The sequence below is a fragment of the Tympanuchus pallidicinctus genome, unplaced genomic scaffold (genome assembly GCF_026119805.1).
Source record: "Tympanuchus pallidicinctus isolate F22 unplaced genomic scaffold, pur_lepc_1.0 scaffold3, whole genome shotgun sequence".
Classification (NCBI taxonomy): Eukaryota; Metazoa; Chordata; class Aves; order Galliformes; family Phasianidae; genus Tympanuchus; species Tympanuchus pallidicinctus.
Window position 1 is genome coordinate 34055723 of NW_026294747.1, and position 22695 is coordinate 34078417.

The following is a 22695-nucleotide window of genomic DNA, read 5'->3' on the forward strand; positions in this document are numbered from 1 at the left end:
TTCCCCAAACTCCGGTGGCTCTGTCTTTGTCAGGCAGTTCAGACTGGCACTCATTACTCACCTTCTTGACACATTTTTATGTTGTGGATTAGAGTATGCACCAGGAATCCTACAATGAAGAGTTATTGCTAGTCTTTGTGTTGCCTTCCAGGGTCCAGTCAGGGGCATTGTCACCCTTGTGCAGCCATTTGTCCCCTTTGCAGCCAAGATCTTTCAGTGGAGCAGAGATCAAAAACCTGAGTTATTAGAGTAATAGGATTAATTTTCCTGTGTGTGTGTGTGGAGGGAGGGGGGGGGGAGGGGGGAGGGGGGGGAGAACTGAGGTTTGGTGAAGTGTGCAGTGTACAAAAAAGAATGTACTCTCAGAGCTAAACTTGTTAGAGTGATAAATAACCTATGGGTTTGTGTGTGAAATACTTGTATTTTCAGAGGGTAGTAACAAGGTGACTAAGCTGTAGGCTTCTACCAATGGTTTGATGGGCTCAGTTGAGTGAATTACATGTTGGAGATAGAGTTGGGAGTCCATTTGGTAGTGGAGAGATGCCTGGAAAATATTTGGAGGACTGAAATTTAATTGTTTATATTGATAGAGGACATAGTTTCTTCTGGGCAGAAAATGAAATGTAAACATTGCATTGGTATAGTTAATGTAGAAGCTGGATTGCTATGAGAGAAGCAAAGTTTACTTGTATTTGGAGATGATTTTCATCATTAGGGCAAAGAGAACAAATGAAGTTTGGCCGTAGTGCTAAGGGTACTAAAAAAGCTTATGGAAAATGATAATGCTGATAGGACTTGGTAATGAAGAAAAACAGAACGTAAACCAGTAATGTCAGAACAGATGAAAAATGCAAAGATAATTGACAGGGAACAGGACTTGCTTTTTTTGAATTACCAGATAAAGGATTTTTCAAGTGCTGTAGTGCTTTCCTCAACCTTTTTTCTTTCAATAAATTATGCAAAAGTGCTTTAATACTGAACCCCTTAAGATAAATGGATTACATATTTTTCCTAATAGTAAAGTGGTTGTCAACATTTTTTCATTTATAAATCTTACCGTGCTGCTTCCATAATATACCAAAATACTGCTCTTTGCTGAGGAGCAATTTGCAAAAACAAAAATCAACAAAAAAAATTACCAACAAAAATACAACACTGAGTAAAATGTTATCAGATCCAGAAATGCCTTGGCAACACTGAAATCCTCTCAGTAGTTTTGTTGCTTTGTGCAGCATAATTGCGGATGTCACATCATATTTTGTACTGTGAGTGAAGAGCTATTTTGTTGCTTTTGATCTGATAATACTGCCCTGCTTTAAAAGCCCATCCCTTGGTTTACAAGCTGGTTAAAGTATTATTAAGCAATAATGCATATGGAATTCACAATTCTGCTCAAATACTTCTTACTAAAAAATGATATTGAAATACAGTGAATGTTTGGATTTCTAACAGTTTGCTTGAATTTAAACATCTATTCTGAGTGCAAGCACTTTTCTTTGGCATTTGCTTTATAACTGAATGAGTTTGTCACCCGGAATCTTTGCAAAACCATCAACTACTATGCAAGCTCTGCAAATTCTGAATTTGTAACTGCACATCTAAAACTGACTGTAGAAGTTATATAATGTGAAACACATGCTTGTTCAAAACTGTTTTTTAATTCCCCATGTAAAGGCCTCCAAATTTTAGTAATTTCACAATGATTTCAGGGTATGTCCTAACTAGTATATAGAACTGATTGCAAGTGATGTTCTACATCAACCATTTGGTTCACATCTGATGCGAAACCTTTAGCTCCAAACACCTCATGATTCTTGCTGTGTACACAGCTAAACGCCACATCCCAGTCCTCCTGTTTTCAGTTTGAAATAACTTCTGACAAACTCTGTTAACTAGTTAACGTATTGATTTTCATATTATATTGATTTGATTTTTTTTTCCACTCCTTGAAGTGCCATCATTATCAAACAGATAACTGTTGAATTAACATTTGTGTTTTCTGTTGTTCCCTTAAGCATGTTTATATACAGAGGCATAAGAAAGAATGCTCATTGCTTTCTATTTTCATAGTACTGCACCTTTCCCAATGCTTTAAGGTCTAGCTGTTCTGTTACATAATACACTTAGGCTTCTGGATACTGATGTTTTATGTATATGCCAGAAAGCTACAGTACAGCAGAGTCCCCATGGTCTAGTCTAAATATTTAATTATTTAGATAATACATTGTTGCTAACTTCCAACTAAATTAAATTCCAACCTATCTACTGTTGTTAATGCATCATTGCCTTAAAATGTGTACGTGCTGAAGATGAGTCAGAGCAGGAGAAATGTTCAAGGGTCTAGAGAGGATTAACTTGAGAGGAAAGATCAAGTCCACTTATGTAAGATTATTGCATAACTCTTCAGAATATGTTCATATACTTTTCTTTTTGTGTGTCTTTATGTGGTTTGACAGCAACAGAGTTTTCATTCCTTCATCCTCTCCAGTATATTAGGATCAGAAATGAAACATTAAAGCATACTAACTCTTAAATCATGTTTGTCATCATTAAGCACCAGAGTGAATACGATTTGTGGTGAACGTGGACAGAAAACTGTCTCTCAGAGGTTTATTTCAGTCTATCTGTATGCTTACAGATTTTTGAAAGTTGTCTTAAAAGCAACCAGAAAGACAAATAAATGCTTATCCTTGCCTTAGATTTTGGAGCCCAGATGATAATCCTAACAAGGAACTTCAACTAGCCTTAGCTAACAAAACTTAAGTCTTATCTGAATATTCCTTTATTGTTAGCAAAGACTTATTTTGAACCCTGATTTCAAGTAGATCAAATAAGTTTGCCAGAGAACTAGATTTGCTTCTACTTTCTGTTGGACAATCTTCGGAAAATTCACAGTGCAGGCTGACGAAGACAGAGACCAAGAGCCAATGAGCAAACAGAGATGTAGATGTGTAGATATTTAAGTTGCAAAAACTTAATAATTTTGCCTGCTGATGCCAACATCTGACTATAGGAGTATTTCCTTACTGTGCTGTATGAGACCAAAGACACCCAGAATCATTTGAAACATAAGTACTACTACAATATACCTGTAACTGAAGTTTAGGAGCTAGCATAAAACTAGCCCAGATAAGTCCAAACTGGGTTCAACCTATGCATTGCAGTACAAATTTGTCATAACTCTGCTGAACTACAGAAAACAAGAGAAAATTGTAAATTTGTTAAAAACAAATGTTTTGGGGTTAAACAAAAAAAAAAAAAAAAAGAATAAAAAGACAGCAAACAAAAGACCAGAGCCTGTTATTTTATTCTGTAAAGGTGGGTCAAAAAAAAAAGAAAAAAAAAAGTAACTCAGACTTAGGGTTTTAAGAGGTTATAAAGAACTGCCCACTAGAGACCACTGGAAAAAAAAATTATAAATAAAGTGAAGTGAAGATAAGTAAATTAGGAGGCAAAAGAAAAGCAATCAGTAGAGGAAGTAATAATGACATGATCTTTTTGTAGACTGCAGATGAACAAAAATTGAGTGCATAACAGGACATGAAACTGGGGAACTGGAGCAATAATAAGAGAGGAAAGTAAGAGATGACAAATCTTAATTTCTTCCTGCTGTTGTCATACTTACAGAATAGTGGCAATCACTGCTTTTCCTGTTTTAGTATTTAAACACAGAAATCTTAACTGCAAAACAAGTTCATAGGTCAAAGAATTTAAATGTCTCTTGAGAGGTGGCAGATGTAACCTCTTCTCACCAATTAACCTCACTCAATAGGAAATGCTGAATTCAGCTTTCTGATTTTGAGGGAAAATCATGGTCACTGTATCTTAATTCATGTCAAGGATTTAGCAGAGGTCAATACATTCAACAGTTACTCATAAGCAAATAGCATCTGCTTTATTTTAGTAAAGAGTTGTTTGGTATTTTTTCCTTTAATAGGAAAACTTTTCGATATGGTAATGTATCACCCTCTTGAGGCCAGTTGTTGTTACAGCACCTATTTAATAGAAATCTGATTTGCTTCTCAAACGAACAAGATTTGTGTAACTCTACAGTCGGATTTGTTAGAAATTCAGAAATTGAATAATTGTAAACAATAATGTTTCCTCCTCATGAATATTCATTGTTAGGAGGATATTTTTACTTAAGTGTGGGTTCCAACTACTTTTGCTTTGAATTTTATTCCAATGAATTTAATGTTGAAATGTCATTCTGATTTAAGATAATAGCATGAGTATGTCTATTATTAAACTTTATAAAATATAATCTGCACCTCCACTCCTATTGTGGAAGGGTACTATTTCACTTAACAGATATTGCAAAATATATTTCAAAAATAAACTCTTCTCTGCAAATAATAAATGTCTTACTGAACATATATCTGCTGTTTTTATCATCATTTAGAGAACTTTTCTTACGTTATATAGGTAAGCAGTGATTATTATGACTTTCTGATTTTCAGGCCAAGAATATTATGCCTTTCTGCCCTTCTCCATCACCTGCCAGCTAGCTTACTGAAAATGATACGTAAAATATAATTAATTTATCTTTTAATACAAAGGCACTGAATCTTTGAAGTTGATTTTGTGCCATTTGCTGAAAGTACTCAATTTAGTTAATGTCATTATTTTAACATGGTTTATTCTTCGTTTTGGAAAAGATAAATTGTTTGTAACTGCCCAGACAACCTTCAAACCTCTTTTAAATTGAAATCACATGATAGGCCCACTCTGCATTTAGGCTGCAGGAACAAGCATGTATATGTACATTACATGCAGTTTCAAAGGAATTAAACGCTGGGGGAGTGAGGTCAATTTTCAAGAACTATAGGATCAAACAGTAAGGAAATGCTAGGACTGGTGGGAGGAGGGAGGCACTCAGGCAGCGCCTGTGGAGTCCTGTGCTGCTTCCCAGCGCATGTGCAAGGTCACAGCTGACCCTCAGCAGGACGAACAGCTGAACGTGGCTGTCCCACCCCCAGGCTCCATCTGACGCTTAAATACTCAGAGCATGCCAAGCAAGAAATGATGGCCATCCATAACTGCCTTTTTTTTCTGAGCAAAATAAAGCTGTCTGATATATTACAGAAGCCATTATATGGAAAAATTGCAAATGAAGGTTAGTTCATCTTTTGGATGAAGTTCAGCTTATAATCAAAAATACATACATTAGCTGTAAAACAATCTGAAAATAAGGTATGTTGCCAACACAACATTTAAAATAATTACATGAAGAGGCAACACAGTGCTTCCAAGTACCCTTACATCACCCTAAGTTGCTTCAACATCAGTAGTTATATTGACAGCATTTTTAGAAAAAATGTAGCAGGCAACTAGCTTCACAGAAAATGTAGATGCTGACCACATACTCTCACTTACCATGGAGTTTGGATCAAGGTTGCTGCACAACAAACATTTCATATTGCAAGAATAAGGAATCTTCTGATCAGAACATTTTGCTTTAGATTTTTCTGTAGAATAAATAACAAATCTATTTAGGATCAACAGATCCTGAACTAACTTCTATATTTTCTGTTGTAGTATAGAGCTTACTAACAGTGGGCAAAAGGAGAAATAATGTGAATGTGTGAATATATCCCAGCAGTCAGGCCTTACCCTGTAACCAGGACATAGCAACTCATTTTGGTGTCTCTATACCCTCCTTAAACCATAATTCTGAGTTACCTTTTTTTTTTTTTTTTTTTTTTAACCAAAATTTGGAAACCTTTACAGAATAATTATTTTTACCAGTTCCCTCTTAGCCAGATTACTCTGTCCTCTCCTGCACTGTGCCCAGGATCCCTCCAGAACCCAGATCTTGCTTTCAACTGCAACTGCAGAGCTGAAGTTTCCCTTTTGGGGAGTAGCTAACATGATTTGTCTTCTCTCAGGCACATTTGCTGCTTTTGTCCTTCCCTCTGTACACCTCTGGCTACAAATATCTGGAGGCTGTGGTTACAACTTGCTCCCTGGTGTATCAGCTGAGTGAGTCCAAGTGACCTAAGAAAATTCACATCTCTTGGCTGTTCTTTACACAGGGCAAATCTTTGACTTAGGAGTATAATATAAAAAAGGCTGAGCTTGAGGTACTTGATGCCCTAATACATATGAGAAACTTAAACTTATCTTCTATTGGAACACATTTTGAGCGTAAATCTTTTTTTTATATAGAAAATAAATGACTCAGAGTTATTTTAAGAGTAGTGAAAGCTACTGGGAGACATGATCAGTAACAGGCACTGCTAATTGTGAAGGAATGTATGTTGAGAAACAGTATGTAGCATTGACCAGACCATTCAAGGACTGGATTTGGGTGATCGTTTAGAAGTTTGTGCAATGTTCAGGCCTTACAGCATCACCGTTGCTGACTGCACTACCTTTAACTCTTTTGTGTGTCAATTTCATTTCCATTAGCTTGTTTATTTTGTTTTGTTTAGCCATTCTTTCCTTGTTCTGTCTCCTTTTCAGGAATCTTGGTATCCTTTAACTCTTGTATTTGTCTTTTCTGCTGCCTATATTATTTACTCCATAGTTTCAAACTATTTTCCCAAGAACCTCTACCCGTTCAAAATTTCATCAGAGGACAGATTAGGGATGCTGAATGAGGCAAGTGAAAGAATCATGCCAGTGCAGGCTCTGCCAGGCGAGGCTGCAAGCGCTGCTCTTGTGGCCATGAGTACAGCAAGCCTTGGCCGATCTGAATGAAATATTGCCTTGAAAATAGCCCAGTTCCCAGTTGTGATGCATGATAACTTAGGAGGTAGATAGGCAAAAGAATTTCCAGCTAAATTACAATCCTCTAATATGCTTTTATTTGTGTGAAATTTTTCCATGCAAAGAAAGATACGCTAATTATTTGATTCCTAGGAGTGCTTTGAATTCCATACCACTTTTGAGATACAGCATTGATCTATATTTCTACAGTATGAACTCTTTCCTCACTGGAAACCTGAAGCCTTTCTGGTGTTATGGATGTTAACGTTGGGTCTCTGGTTGAAAGCCTGGTCACATCAGCGTGAGAGATCAGCAGACATTTTGTATGGTTGGCATTACTGCCTTCTGAGCAGATGGCATCTCTGAAGGTTTACAACCAATCCATATTGCTGTTAAGTTCACACCAGATGATTCCTTAAATGATGAATGTATCAGAGAGTTTTCCTGCTCCCCTCCCTTCTCTGCAATTGTCCTCTCTACTTTACAACACTTGCAAAGGCATGAAGACCTTTTCTATGCCACTGTATGGCATACAGGTGCATACATGTTCGCCCTCAAGGCTGCTTGGATCTTTGCTCCCCAGCAGTGTCCTTCCAGCCCACTGATTTTGGCTCTAGGCTGTGGGTGTTCACTGGCCAGAAGGCTGGGGAAGTGCTGTTAGTGGTGCTGCAGGCTTGTTTGCAATCTGTGAAAACACCATGCAGGAATAGGGCTTTGGAAGATTTTGGCATACTTTACTGTAACTATCTTTAGTTTTGCTCCAGAGTCTATCTACTGATACTGTTAAGGTCTCTTTTTAGATCTTGTAAGTTTCAAATTGTATTGGACAGCTCATGGTGGTTCTTTTAAATAGAAATTATATCTTCAACTTGACCAAAGGCAAGACAAGGCATAGAGTAAGGAAAGAATCACATTTATGGCACAATGGAAAGGTTTACATAATGTAGACAGATACATTCATGAAAGGTTCTTAAGACATACATTAGTGTAACCTGTTCTTAGACTGTTTCTGCTCCTACACAACAATCCCATGGGGGCAGTGACATTACTGTTGCAGAATCAGGTTCCCTGTCTTCACACGTAGTTATTTTTAATGGACTGAAAAGTAAAACTGCACTGCTTGTTCCTCTGTACCCTTCCTTTTAAGCCATTTATATTTGTGATTCTCTTACCAAGAAGGCTTTGGGAGCACAAGAGCTTCTTAAAAGCTTTTATTGCCATTCCTGCTCTAGTCAGACTACAGTATAACTTAGGAATGCTAGTAAAGTCTGCAGGTTTAGTAGTAGACTAAAAAAAAAGTCTGCAAGAAGTAAGGTCAAGAGTATCTTTTCACTGACTTTTAGGGGCAAAATTAGAACTGAGTTAATTTGCAGTGTTTTTCTAGGCTTCTAAGAACTGTACTTTGTCACACAAGAAGTACTCTTGACTGTCCAGAACATCTCCCTGAAAAGGTGAATTATGTCTCACTGACTGTGCTTGATACAACTCCACATTTTTACATATTAATCCTTGTTTTGCTGCATTAGGATATATAATGTGAATTTTAAATAGGAAAACATCATGAGCCAGTAAACATCCTGTGCTGCTTTTTTTCATTCTGTAACTGTGTAAATTGTGACCAATAAGCTGGATGCCCATCAGAAAAAGTACATTCAGTAGTCACTTCTGTTTATATGTAGTCACTTCTAATTTTATATGTGATTGTTGGATACAAAACCAAGAGCTGGCACTTATGAAAGATTTGTTAGGCATCATATTTGACCTTAAAAATGTCTAACTAAACAGTATATAGTAGAAGACTAAGATATATCTCTACAGAAATGTCCAGTATGAAAGTCTTTTATCTTTCTCTTTCCTTGTTTTGAGTGAATATTTAAATTCCATATTTTCATAGGCTGAGGTTATCGTGTAAGTTTGTAACTTCTTAGCTGAAAGCTGCTTGTTTATAGACTGTTTGTAAATGAATGTATTCCTAACTGCATATTAAATATTAGCATCCTCCTGATGTGCTTGGTCAGTTCTGTATTTCAGCAAAGTCATTATCTGCCACAGAATCTTGACAATGTAACACAAAGAATATTTCCCATTGTGGCATTTTTGTTCCTTGGGAATCCCTAACATCTGTACTACTAATGGTTTCATTGTTGTCTCTGAGTCCAACTCCAATTAAATTGTCCATGGCAGTTTGTTGCAGCCTCATCTTGAGTACCTGGATTTCTTTGAGTTACCTTTGCCTATGAAGAAAGTGCACTTTTATCCTTTTGAAAATAAAACCCATGAGCAGGAATGAGTTCCTCCTGAGACTAATATGTAAGTCCTTTTGTGGTCAGACAAAGGGTTTCTTAATGTATTCTGTGATAGAAGAGCCCTTAGAGCCAGCCCATCCTTGCACACAGACCCCTCTCATGAGCTCAGATTTTTTGTAAATTGGAAACAAACTTTACAACACTGTCTGCTTGCAACAAAATTGGACATTCATTTTTAAGCAACAGCCTCATAACCAATTCTTCTAAGAAGAGAATTCCCTTTGTGTAATAAAAGGGAAGGTGGAGAGAAAAAAGGGTTAGTGATTTAAAAAGCAGTGTTGTCTGGTGCTTCTATACTGAGGTTTGTGTAGACACTGTAGAGTCACACTTAACTGCCATAATAGATTGCTTAGTATGTTTGCACTTAATAGTTCGCTGCTTCTGTTTTATTTTGATTTTAATCTTAGTTCAACTTATTAGAAGGGTTTTGTGTTTCAAAAATGCAATGACCAGAAGTATGCCTTCATACAATAAGCCAGCATGTGTGTTAAATGAAAATGTTAGCATAATAAACTGAGCACTACTATCCCTCTACAGCTTAAAATTACAAGTCAAAAGGTATTGAATTAATGTTTCTACCTGTGCTATATAGAGGCACAAAACATCTGGGAAATTTTATCCATAAAAAGTGAAAGCAAAATTTGGCATAGAAGGAAGGCATACATAAAGCATTCTACAGTGGTGTTAACTGGTCGCAGCTGCATCCTCTGTATTTTGTATCATAATTTTGACAGTGTTCATGCCAGTGCCTACTTTATTGCATATATCCAGATTCCTCATCTAAAGCAATCTTGTATAAAAAATGAAAACATTCATTGTTTTCATATTCTTTTGAAAAAATTATTATTATTATTATTATTTTGGGGGGAAGGGGTGTGTTAACCATAACTGTACTGTCTCTTAGACTACAGATTAAATTACAGAACTGCACTTTATTCTTTTTCCATTCTAAATGTGGTCTAGTAAAAGTTGCATTTGTAAAATGATAGTTCCAGCTGAGATGGGAACTTCCTCCCTTCCCATTTCATTCAATTAATGAAAGCTAACTTCAAAGTCTAAATGAGATCATTTGAAGTGCTAAAATTATTGAACACCAGAACTGTTTACTTTCCTATTTTCCAAAAATAAATAAATAAATAAAATAGAGAGATTGTAATGTAAAAAGTAAAGTTTAGCCTCTGAAAAGAAGCTAGGAAACTTTAAAAGTTGTAGTGTTCTCTGAGTTGAGAGACATTTTGTGCCAAATTTTAAGTAACTCACTTGATAGTCCTGCATACATGTATTTTTTTCACAGCTGTGACAGCATAAGCTTTTCTGGGAAGTCTCAATTGTGTTCTGGTCAGAAAATTACAATCCAGTGAGAATATGTCCGAGCAACACCCCTGAGCTAAGAACATGTAGGAATATCATCAGTGACTGGAGCATTTTTACAGTTTCATAAGCAAGCATGTTAGCACTAATTCTGCAGTTGTTATCAGAGGTCAGTCTTCAGCAGAGATGGAGTGAGCATCTGAAGCTCAATGGGACTATGAAGTAGGAAACTGGAGAGTGGAGTGGAAACTGGAGAGGAAGGAGTGAGAAACTCATGGGCTGAGCCAAGAGGGGCAGGGGCAGCAGTGGGGTGTAGGTAGTAAATAGCAAGTTGTGCTGAACAGTTGTGATCAGGGAGAAATATGCAAACAGGATCCAAGTAAAGAGTCAGTCACAAACTTCTCGGAATGCCAAAGATGACCAATTTCTATGATCATTTTAAGTATTTAATTTTTTCTGACACACATTTGGGATGAATGGAATGCACACAGTCCCATTAAGTGTAATGAATTGTACGTGAAAATTGTTCATTTTAACCACCCCTAAAGGCCTTGCTGCCATGCTCTAGTGTGTCTTGTGCTGGCAGCACACCACCACAGCTGCTTCCGCATGCCACAACGTGAAGCCTAATCCAAGGTGCTCTAGCCAGTTCAATGAGCTATAGGGAGCTCTGCAGCCCTGTGCAGCAAAATGGGGGACTCTGCCTTTGTATGCCCTTATCTTTAATAGATTCAGGATGGAAGACACACTTTGAGGTGCATCCTTCCTTGGCCCAGTATACATGCATGCCTTTGGCCTCTGACCTGACCCATCCCTGTAGTTTTGTGTGACTCAACAAGTTAATTCTCATGTTTTACGATTCAAAATTTGAGAGGTCTGGTCATTCATGAGGGAGTCTTGCAGTCATTACTTAAATCCCTCCAATTATTTTAAAGTTCTCTGGTTAATTAACTCATTGATTTTGTAGAAGAAATTAATAAAGTGTATTTTCATTGTATAAGGCCACCAGCACTGAAGCAGACACACTGTGTTATGGTTATTTTTTTTCACAGTACTTACAATTGTCTTTCTTCTTCATTCTTATCCATACAGAGCAAATAAAATTAGACCACAAAAAAACCAAACAAACACTTATACATGTGAAATTTCAGATTAAGCCATATTGTTTGCTGTAGCATTGTTCATGGGTGTGTGATTTGAACTTTTTTCCTGTCCCTAGGAAAATCTGTAGAGCTGTCATAAAACAAAATGAAAAGCTGCATGATTTAATGGTGAATGTTTAAAAAATTTCTGCATGGGGAATGGTAAGAGCTTTATCATTATTTGCAAACTTTACAACAGAAGTTGCTACAAATCATCCAGAATACAGTATTTGTTTCTCTCCTAAACAGCACAGAGGAAGGGCATTATGCTGTGTCATGTAGGGACTTTTTTTTATTTAAATAATATCTAGTTTGCTAGCATAGTTACAAGACTATTACATTTGCAAAAATGAACCAGCTGGTCAAAAGGCTGGATTTATTATACTGGTGCTCCATTTTTCTGTTCTGTTCCACGCTTTTCTCCCTGAGGAATTTTGTGCAGTAATTTTTAGCTTCATTGTGGCTGACTGTGAGTTTTTTTTACTTCCAAAAACTCATTTAATTTTTCCTTACCAAAATATGGATTGGATAAATTTTACTGCATTTTCTTTATAAGTATAACAGTGTTCAGATGAGACCCTTAACAAATATAAATCAGCAAAGCTACACTGAAGTTTGTAATGATTGAAACTCTTTCCTATCTTAAGATTGATGAAGATAAAAATATTTAGAGAAAGAAAAACATAATCTAAAACAGAAAATACAGAAAGAGTAAGAAAATATATCAGTTACTATTTGTCATCCTATGAATTTCTCTCACTGAGTGCTCCTCGATATGAATTCAAGATTGCATATTAAGTCTCATCCTTTATTTTAATATAATTTATGCTGTAGCATTTACTTATTTATTTATGTTTTATGCTCTGTCAGAGTATTGGAAAACAGTTTTCTCCATATTAATTTTTAGAACTTACTTTGTCTGAAGCTTTTGTTGAAAGCATGTACATTCTGGGAAAGATCTTAAATAATGAGAAAAGCAAATATTGTCATGCAGTTTGTGTCACAGAGAACATGTATATTTTTGATCATTCCAGCTAAACAGGCTGCTAGGAACTCAATGTGATCAATTTTTAGAGGAGCAGCATCCCTTCAGTACAGTTTCAATTACGTTTTGGTCTTTGCTTCTGTTTCATGTGCTCTGAGGAGAGCAGGGACATGGCTTTGTATCTGTTAGGGTTTCTTGGGGACCATCAGCACCACCAGCACTCTTTCCGTCGGTACTGGGAGCCTGAGTTTCCGTTTGGGCTGGCTGGGAAGGCTCTGCCGGCAGAGGCAGAACCATGTGTGTTTGTCATGGGCTGTGAGCAGCAGTGAGGTCTGGTTTGTCCCTCTGAGCCTGCAGCTAACTGTCCCTGGTCAGGCAGGCAGAGGGGAGCAGGGAGAGCTGAGCAGGAGGTAGCTGCTGTCCGGCTCTCGGCTCCAGAGCTGCTGCAGCCAGTTATATGTGCGTAGGTTTCAGTTTTCAGACTGGTGCTGCTTTCCAGGCGGGGTTAAGTTATAAAGCTGGGGGTCAGGTGATAAAGCTGGCTCCTGCGTTGGTATCAGGCTATGAAAATAAAGGAAATGAAATTGTATGCAACAAAACAACAGCAAACAACATCGGAGCGTTGTTTGGTCAGTAAGCCGTGACAAATGAAGCAAGAGCTGCACTGTTCAAATTTAATCTTACATATAAGCTGAGGTAAAAGCAGTTGTGTATTTTGCTCGTCTTTTATTGGCACCGTGCCTGCAACGAGCCGTGCCGCCGCTCCCTCAATCCCGTGGCCGCCTCTCTCAGCCGGCCGATGCAGCGGTGCCGGTAGATGGCGCTGCGGGCCCAGGCACGGCGCACTGGCAGGGGAGAGGCGCTCCCTCCTCCGGTGGCTCCGCGCGGCGGGGCACGGTCTTTTCATCCCTTCTTCCCTTCCTTCCCCTTCAATTTTTTTCGGTCTCTACTGCTGTGTTCTTCTGAATGTTTTCAACAACATTTTATTACCGTCATTTGGAAAATAAATTACGACAGACGCTGCCTGGCAGGAGAGATTTCCCTGAGACGGAGGGAATGGGTCTGGTGCTGCCGAGCTGTCCTGCTGCCCAGCCTGTGCCTGGCCACTGTCTCAAGGTGCCCAGAGAACACATATCAGTGTGGTTTTGTAAGAGGCTGGTGCTTGTGTTTATGAGCACAGTTAGTAGTCTGTGCTGCTGGTGCATGAGCATTTCCAAATATGAGTGTAAATTAACAGACTGTAAAACACGCACGTGTTTTGTGCAAGGATAGAAGTAACTCTGTTGCTGCTGGCTGCATTTTGTTCTTGTGCAGGCCTGAAAGGTTTCTGAGCACTCTTTTGAAGGCATGCAGACATCGTGTACTGTAGGCAGATGTTATGCATGTTGTTTTTGTAAAGTACAAGACACACATACAAGAGAGAGCCTTTCTTCATTTTTTTCTGTTTACCATATCACCTTGTCTCTCAAGGACAGCACGTTGCTAAAATGCAGGCAGAGATTTATTGGAGGGCCTAGAAGGACTTTATTCCTCCTGCTCTTCTCCCTGTCAGCTCCCATTTCCCATTCCTCTGCCAGCGTGGCATCTCTTATTCTCTGCTATGAGCTGGAAAAAAGCAAGTGTATTGCTTGCTTTTTTGTGTAAGGAGTCAGGGAAACATCTTGCTCCATATTGTCCCCCACTTTTGTCCCATTCCTTGGAGTAACATACTTCTTTTATCATGACCTAGGTGTGAGAGGAAATGCAGCTAACTTCATTTCAGTCTCCAGAGCAGACACACACACACAATGTCCTGATAAATAGCCTGTAATGAAACCTATAGAATATCAGTTTTCTTCTTTGCAGTGCTTTGGGATGTGGCTGGTTCCATTAAAAGAAATGACAAAAGACTAATTACCACTCTGGGAACTCATAGTGGCTCACCAAAAATATGATAATTAAGATGAGGCCTTCAGAGTGCTCAGTATGTGCCGTGCTGCTGTGACTCCAGTGTGCACTGGAGCATCCTGCTAGAGATCAGGCACTTGAGCCTTAAGGCAGGAACTAACTACTGGATGCTACTTTGCACAGAGTTGGGCCAGACTGACTATACTACCACGCATCCTATTCACTGTTTGGTCTCCAGAAATGATCAGCAAGTGATGAATGTCAGTGGATGCCATTTTTTCCACGTGGAGAAATTGATTGACACACCTTTGCTTCATACACACTTCCATGTCAGATGCCAGTTTATTGGATTGCTCCTCTGCTGCCATCTGGCACCAGCAACAAAATGTAACGGTATATTGGTGATAAGGTTTAACCTCTACTGTCACACCACCGGTGTCCATCCCTGATGTCATGGCCCAAAAAAATAAAATAGTTGATGTTACTTTCAGAGCAGCCACTGTAACACAGCTGTGCCCCCGAAGTCCAACTCCTGTTTCCACGTCAGTTTGAATTCCAATTTCATGTGCAACTTTGGGGAAATGGGATTTGGATTCCTTACCAGTCTTTGAAAGTTTTGTCCTCAGCTTGTTTTCAGTTATCTGAATGGATTAGTAATTACTAGAAATCATTCCATAAATAAAGTGATGAGTGTGATACTGAGTGTGTATACTAAGCTGTTATCCTACTGGAGCTTATAATTCACATTGGACTGTGGAATTGTCAGTAGTTTATAATACAACCAGTTTTAGACCTAATTTCATCTTGTCTTAGGTTGCTTGTAATAGATGGTCATTTCTCTTCACAGTTAATTTTCAGGCTGCCTATAAACGTTATGGTCAGTTTATTTTACACACTTGCTTTGCAGTGAATAAGAATTCAGTAAAATTATTTGTACTCAGTATGTACCTATAGTATTATCCAATCATGTAAATTCAGGGGCACTGTTTTTAATCAGACAATATAATTGGTACTAATTTTGCAATAAATGTGCTCCTGAAGAAGCAGAAGCTCCTTCTCAGTATTACCATCTGTGTGGTTCATATGCAATCAACGATATTTATATTAAATGATATATATTCTGCCTCACCTACTGTTTAATTTCTTCTCTCTGCGTCTCATCCAAGGGATCAAAACAGAAATCACAAGACATACATTCTGACAAGTAGTTTCTTTCCTCAGTCTGCCAAGGTATAACTTGTTAATGCAGCTTTATTCAGCACTTTTTCATCCAGAAGTGCTCCTGCTACACCCAGTCTCCTCAGTACAAGGTCTTCAGCTCAATTGCCATTGTAATCTCAATGCAGCTTTATGTATACTCCCTTCATGTGTTCTGAAACCTTCATTTTATTTTCATTTTCCCACAGTCATACAGATTTTGTTCTCTCCTAAAATGTCTCCTTAGATTATACCCCCAAAAATGTTTTGCACCTCATTTATTTAGAAATCTACTTGCTAATTGTATTTTTTTCCTTGTATGCTTGCAAAAGATAAATGTTTCCTGTACAGTACATTTTCAGTTTAAAAAAAAAGAAGCATACGTTTTTCAGATTGTCATTTCACTAACAAATTTGTTTCTCTTGTTCTTTCTTTTTTCTTATCTGTTAAGGGGTTTGTAAGCAAGCTGGATGAATTAATTCACTGGTTAAATGAAGCCATGGAAACAACAGAGAATTGGACTCCTCCTAAAGCAGAGACAGACAGTCTTAAACTGTACCTGGAGACACACTTGGTAGGACAAGATTATACTATGATTGTTATCAGTAATTGAAGTGTTCTGTGGTGCTTTTTATTTGATTATTATTTTTTAATTACTAGTGTGCATCTTTATTTTAATGTAAGATCTGCAGCATTGCAATTTGTTTTAATGAATATACCAACAAATTACCTCTATATTTGAAATAAGTCCTGATTGCTTTTTAAAAATTAAATTAAAATCCAAAATTACATTACAATTCAGAAATTATCTCCAAAATTGAATGAAAATTGTGATAGCCAAAGAAAAAAAGAATACTGTTCTTTCTGCTGATTATTCTAGGATTTTTATAATGTTGTAATATTAAGAAAGCTTCCTTAATAGTAAGGAACTCATTCTCCCTTCTACAGTTTAACATAGCACAAAGTCATTTAAATAAAATGTTTGAAATAATTATTTCAATCACTTTACTTGATATGCATTTCTGTCAAGTAATTAATACAACTGTCACTAACCTTGTTCTTGTGCAAAGAGCTAAAACATTGGGTGGAAGTAGGAAACACTTGGATGAATAATCTTCTGAATATATTACAGGCTAGAATCATAGATTGAGAAATATCTGAAAAACCTCATGAGGCTTTCACTGAATTCTGCCAAGAGCTGCTTCTGGCTAAGACAAGTGAAAAAAAGACCTGAATTAAACCAAATATTCATTCCTCAAAACCAAAATTGTATGCTGTAGCTAAAGAGTACAGATCAATGTAATCTTTTCAATGGGTAGGTATCTCGATAAGCAAACCATTGTGGCAAAAAGGAAAAATAAAAGAAGGCTAAATTAAGAAATTCCCTCTCCCTCTATCCCAATCTTAGGTACTTGCCAGTGTAAATTGAATCAAACCTATTCATCAGAATTATTCTTAGCTGATGCGTTAGACACCGTAGCTGGATAGAACAGTGCATTAGATGAACCTACATCAAAACATCAACACCCAAAGCTCAGATTCATTTCCATTCTGTGATAATCTGGTGGCAAAAATTACTTGACAGCCCCAGGAAGTAATTTGATGCATTACAGAAAGAAATGTCATCTTAATTCCTACTGTTATACTAGAACGATCATTATAAAATTAGTTGCTTTACAACATACAAAATTAGTAACTAATGGAAAAGTGTTTTCAGAATTGCGGCTATAGAGCAAACTCTTTTATGTCTTTTGTTCTTAAACATTATTGTATAGTGCCTACAAGCAGCAACTAGATATAGTGTGATATAGGTATCAGTTTGTAGTCTATAAAATGTAGTATGAAGAGTTTTGCCTTGCACAGCAGGTTTTTTTATTTTTATTTTTTATTTTTATTTTTTGGCAAAGAGTTTGGATTTTTGTCTTGTACTAAAAACATTTGCTCCCATGTGTTAATGTGGGAGCATTATGTTTGCAGGTGCTCTGAAGACACAGAGCACATAGAGAGATGAAACCTCAGAAAAGCCATTAGTGATTTCAGTTTGTTTTTCCCCTTACAACATGAAACTTGTGGAGACATGAGTTTTTATGAGTAGAATTGTAGTTTTCCTTTCTGATTGAATAACAAAAGACAGACCTATGCTGTCCTAGGAACAGGACAATCACCAGGCTGCATGTCAGTCCCTGTCAGATTCTTTTTTCTACTTCTTCCATGTGGAGAAGCACAGTAGCTCTTTGCAGGCAAATTACTTTCAGCTTTGCTTTTTGGTTCTTTGGGAGGTAAGGTCAAAGCTATCTAATGGATTGGAATGTGGACTAATAGCTACAAGCTCATTGCCAGGGGCAGTCAGAACAAATGAGTGTGTGGGCACCTGTACAGCTCTACTTTCCCCTGTAAGTTCTTAGGCTCCCAGCTGTACTTCGTATTACATCTGCTGATAACTATTTTAATTTGTGGGCAAAAGAAATCTTTTTTGTTGTTATATTGTGGGAATGTACCTGAAATGTTGTATGCTTGAAGATTACTATTTAATCAAACAAGGTGGATATTTGGGGTGTTCTGCTCTTTATTTATGTGAAGTGAAATGTCTAAAATGAACATTTCACTTTTAGTTTGATGGTATTATAATTTTTTTCATGGCATATAGTGTCAGCCAAAAAACCATTGCACAATTTGAAAAACAGTAATTATGCCTTTTCCTTTTGAATTTCAGGAACGTATGCTATCATATTCATTTTTATACAGCAGAATTGAATTATTAAAATACAGAACATTTTTATAACAGGAAGATAGTTATTTGTATTAATTAGATTGTCAGCTTTTCAGTGGCAGTTGCCTGACAGAAATCCTAATCTGTGTTTAAAAAGAAGTGTATGAACTTCAAATCACATTGAGCTGAAAGTTAAAAGTTTCCTTGATTGATCATTGTAAGACAATACTGATCAAGGCCTTTGGGAAGGTGCGTACACTGCTCATTTTTTTCTTTTGCCATTCAGGTTATATAAGTAGTCCCACTAACCTGAGATATGTTGAAGCAAAAGGAGCTTAACACTTTTAAATTTAGGTTTCAGGCTCATGAACTCTAGTAGCAAACTAAACTGAAATGAAAGAAAATGTATTGGTTCTTTTCTGCAAACTTCATCTGCACTATCAAACCTCATAACTATTATTCCTCACTAATGCAAATTTTCTGGTCGTAGAAGGAGTGAAAACCTAGTAGATTAGTATTTTTATTTTTATTAGTAGAGACAAGGCCTTAGCCCTTGGCACAAATTATCAATTTCACCACCTGTGATATTGTTTTGTTGGAAGTATGTTTGTTGCAATAACAGAATTAGTGCCATAAAGAGAGAATATTTTGCATTCATGAATTAAATCTCTGCTGTCAAATTCTAAGAAAAATAAATGTGGGAACAGGAAAGCAGAAAAATGTACTCATTCCTTTTCTTACTACTTGCTGAGAAAAGTCTTACAGAGGAAACAAGTACAAGGTTGTGAGCATCCCACAAATTTTCTAACATGTACAATTCTTAATTGTCATGTTAGGGCCCCAGTGCACGTAGTTGGTAATGGATTCAATCTTCAGTTTATTCCTCACTTTTTGTCTTGTTTTTCTACATCTTTGGCACTTTGAGAAACGATGTGATGCAGACACTTCAAGACAGCATCATTATCAAAACAAAAAAAACCCTCAAACCCTACAACATTTCTTAGAATCTTTGCACGAGGTAGTGCTCACACAAGGAGTGAAATCTCTTGAAGATGTTGGCCATGTGAATTTCTGTTACAAGAGTCCCTTAACAAAATTTTCAGCTTAAACTGTTACACTTCCCCAAGCTATTGTTCTAGGTAATTCTTACATCTGAGCTGGCAAGATTGTTTACCCCAGATGTTAATCAGTGCTTTTAAGCATGTATATAGTATCTACATATCGGCCAGGATCTGTCAAGAGATGCATGCGTGAGTCTGTGGGACTGTCTGAAGGTCCCACAGTGAGAGCTCCTAAAGCAATTAGCATCACTTCTGTGAAGGTGATAAGGCACTCAAACAGTTGCCTCTTCTTAGGTTGGTCTGTTGTCCCTAGTCAGCCCGTTATTTCATCTATGCAGAGATGGAATGGAATGGAACTATGGAATTAATGCCTGAATACACTCAGTCATTGTTTTTGCACACAGATATAGTTCTTGTTCTTATTGCCAAATACATGACAATTATTAATTGTAGGACACACTGGATTTTCATTCTTATATCACAGTTACAACTTAAGTCTCGCAGAATATCCCATGATGAATAACCATGAGGTTTGATGATTATAAATTTTCCTTCCGATTGTAAGGTAGTCTACAGCTAGGATAAGATGTCCCAAAACAGGCAATCTTCTACTTGGTGGATGGTTTCCATTGCAAATTTTAAAGCCTATCTCCCTGATTTTCAACAGGCATTCCTTTACACTTAGTTTTACATAACATTAAACATGAAGCTGTCAGTGAAAATACGCTTTCACAGACTCCTGAAATAGTGACTAAAATTAATATTTCAGTTTTATGAGTCTTCACCATGAAGTAACGTCAATGAAAATGGTGACATGGAAATCAGTTCTCATCAAAACTAGTATTCTGAAGACAGCTCATGAGAAAAAAGCATTTATCTAGATGGGTACTGCTGTACTTTTGAAACCAGATAGACTTTCTTAGTGGCTCAACAAATAATTCATAATGTTGCTCTTGAATATTTTAGTTTGCTAAACTGACTATTTACTTCTCTTTATACGTCATTAATACAGCTACGTTGTTTTAGCACGGTAAAGAAGTAAGATAGCAGATAAGGAAATCTGAGGAACCACTGAGGAAAAGGTTTAAATCTAAGGCACTGTAAAATAGTTATGTTCATTGAGACCTGGGATTTTTAAATCTAAATTCTTAAGTTTCCTGTTTGTTTTTAGTGTACTCCGTTTTCTTGTTTTGCTCTTGATAGCTTCCAAACTGTGCAACATTTGTTTGCTTTTATGTGTATTTTGCCCAAAGCCATTTCTGTATTGCGTCATACTTAGAACGAGATAATATAAGACTTCTTTAAAGAAATACCACAAATGAAGTTTATTTACTCAAACTTTTAAATCTTTCTTGCATTATTAATAGATGTGTGCAAGCAATTTTTATTTTTATTTAATATATTTCATTGGAGTTAAAATTAGCTAGAAATTTGGAACCAATAGTCAGTCATTTTTATCCTAAAACTTTTATTCTTCAGAAATTCTGTAAATTAAAGTTCTGAAACATTGAGTACAGGCAACATTTTATACGTATATAAATGATTGGATGTATAAAGTGATACATTTTTGGTTCTTGAAAATAATCTAAGGTATGGTAGGTGTTCCCTTGATGATGTACTTACAATTGTTTGTTGCCTCTTGCTGTTTTGAGTAGAACTGTATCTCCCTACATTTAAATTTGCGGTTTGCAACAGAGCAGACGTTTCACTTTACTCTCACTGCAGCTGTGGAAATATGCTGTCCTTAAAAAAGATAGGAACTAGTGGATTCCTCTTCCTTTAAGGCAGCACAAAGTGGTTTGCAACTCTTTAAAGAATGGGAGATAATGACCTCCTTAAAAATAATTCATTGTTTGTCCCAAGATTTTTGTTTGCTTTAGGCAGGAGTATATGTTCTTTCTAATTGAAACTTAAAAATATCATTGAATCATAGAATGGTTTGGGTTGGAAGAGACCTTTAAGATTCATTTAATCACACAGAAAGTATCACTAGTATTGCAAGAGAAATTATAAGTTGATTCACTCCAGCACTTTTCTTCTGGATAGCATATTTGTCATCTCCGTTCTTTAAAAAATGAAGTTCTTCTTAAAGTGTGAGGGTTTTGAGAATGTTGTTATCTAAAGGAAAACAGAATGAAAGTTTTCCTGTATCCAATAGAAATATTTATGGCTACATCATGTCTCATCACTTTCTTAGCTGTAAACAGCAGACACTTTCATGTAGAAAATAGGTCGAATTTTTGCCTTTAAGAAATTGTGTTGGTAACATAAAGAAGCTTCTGTGGTTTTTCATGATAACTGATCATCTTATTGCAAGAAGTCTGCTATGTCTGAAGAAAAATCATTCTTATCTCCCTGGAAAATGTTATTTCCTGAAAAACATCAGTTTAGAGAAGTATTAAATACCTGTTCTTGCTGGAAGTGATGTTAAATACACATGCCTTGGGCTAATCTACTGGCTGTCTTTGTGGTGGCAATAATAACAGTGGTTTTATTAAAGATATTAAAGCCTCTGAAATGACTAAATTACGTACTGTGTTTTTCCTCTATGAACATTTCTGATGCCCATAGCAGCCAATTTAGATTTTTTCCTCAAAATATACAATAGCATCTGCACGATTATTATGATAAAGAGTTGGAGCACTGTGACCGGACAGATCTCTTGCTTCTTTAAGGACTTAGCTTTAGTTCTGTTTGGCCTATTGTTAGTTTCAGTTTCTGACTGTCATGCTGTTACCACAAAAGATCTTCTGTGCATGCATTGGCTTCTGAATGCATGTTATTTTATATAGGAACCAGTCTGCAGAATGTGTCAATCAGAAGTAAAAACTAAAATGAGCAGTTTCAAAATAACACATGAAAATAAAAGGACTTAATTTGAAGCTCAGAAATGAACCTTAAAGAGAATGCACGTATATTTTCAGTTGTATTATTTAGCTTACAAATTCTGGGAACAAAATAACATTCGTGTAAGCTTTTCTGTTTCCTCAGTGAAAATGAGAACATCAGAGCTAAATGTTGCTGTCATTTAATGCATTCAGCTGTGCCTGCACTACAGTCTAGAGCCACAGTATGTACAGTTGCTGACAATGGGAAAAATACAGGTTTCTATACAGTTCAGATTGTTCTTTTGAATTGGAGCATCTTGTGAGTTTTTTGGGGACTAAGAAAAAAAACAAAACAAACTCTTAAGAAAATTCAGGTATACATCCTGCTACTGACAGTGTTGTTGTGCTGACCAATACAGAAATATTGCATCTGATCTAAAGCTGTTTCCTATAAGATAATGCAATGAAGAACCCGCACATATCTTTTCTGTGTATGGAGAAGTGAGTGACACTTTTCCTCCCAGCACCTCAGGAACAGGAGAACTGTTGTGAGGGAC

At 36.8% G+C, this 22695-nt stretch overlaps 1 protein-coding gene across 3 annotated transcripts in view; it reads left to right on the forward strand.

Annotated features, from left to right (window-relative positions):
* Window positions 1-22695, forward strand: part of AKAP6 (A-kinase anchoring protein 6) — a 272758-nt gene that overhangs the window by 98319 nt on the left and 151744 nt on the right. For all 3 annotated transcript variants that reach the window (XM_052694146.1, XM_052694147.1, XM_052694148.1), the window contains one exon: window positions 15991-16113. In XM_052694146.1, coding sequence (XP_052550106.1) covers window positions 15991-16113 — 123 coding nt within the window. The remainder of the gene's footprint in view (window positions 1-15990; window positions 16114-22695) is intronic.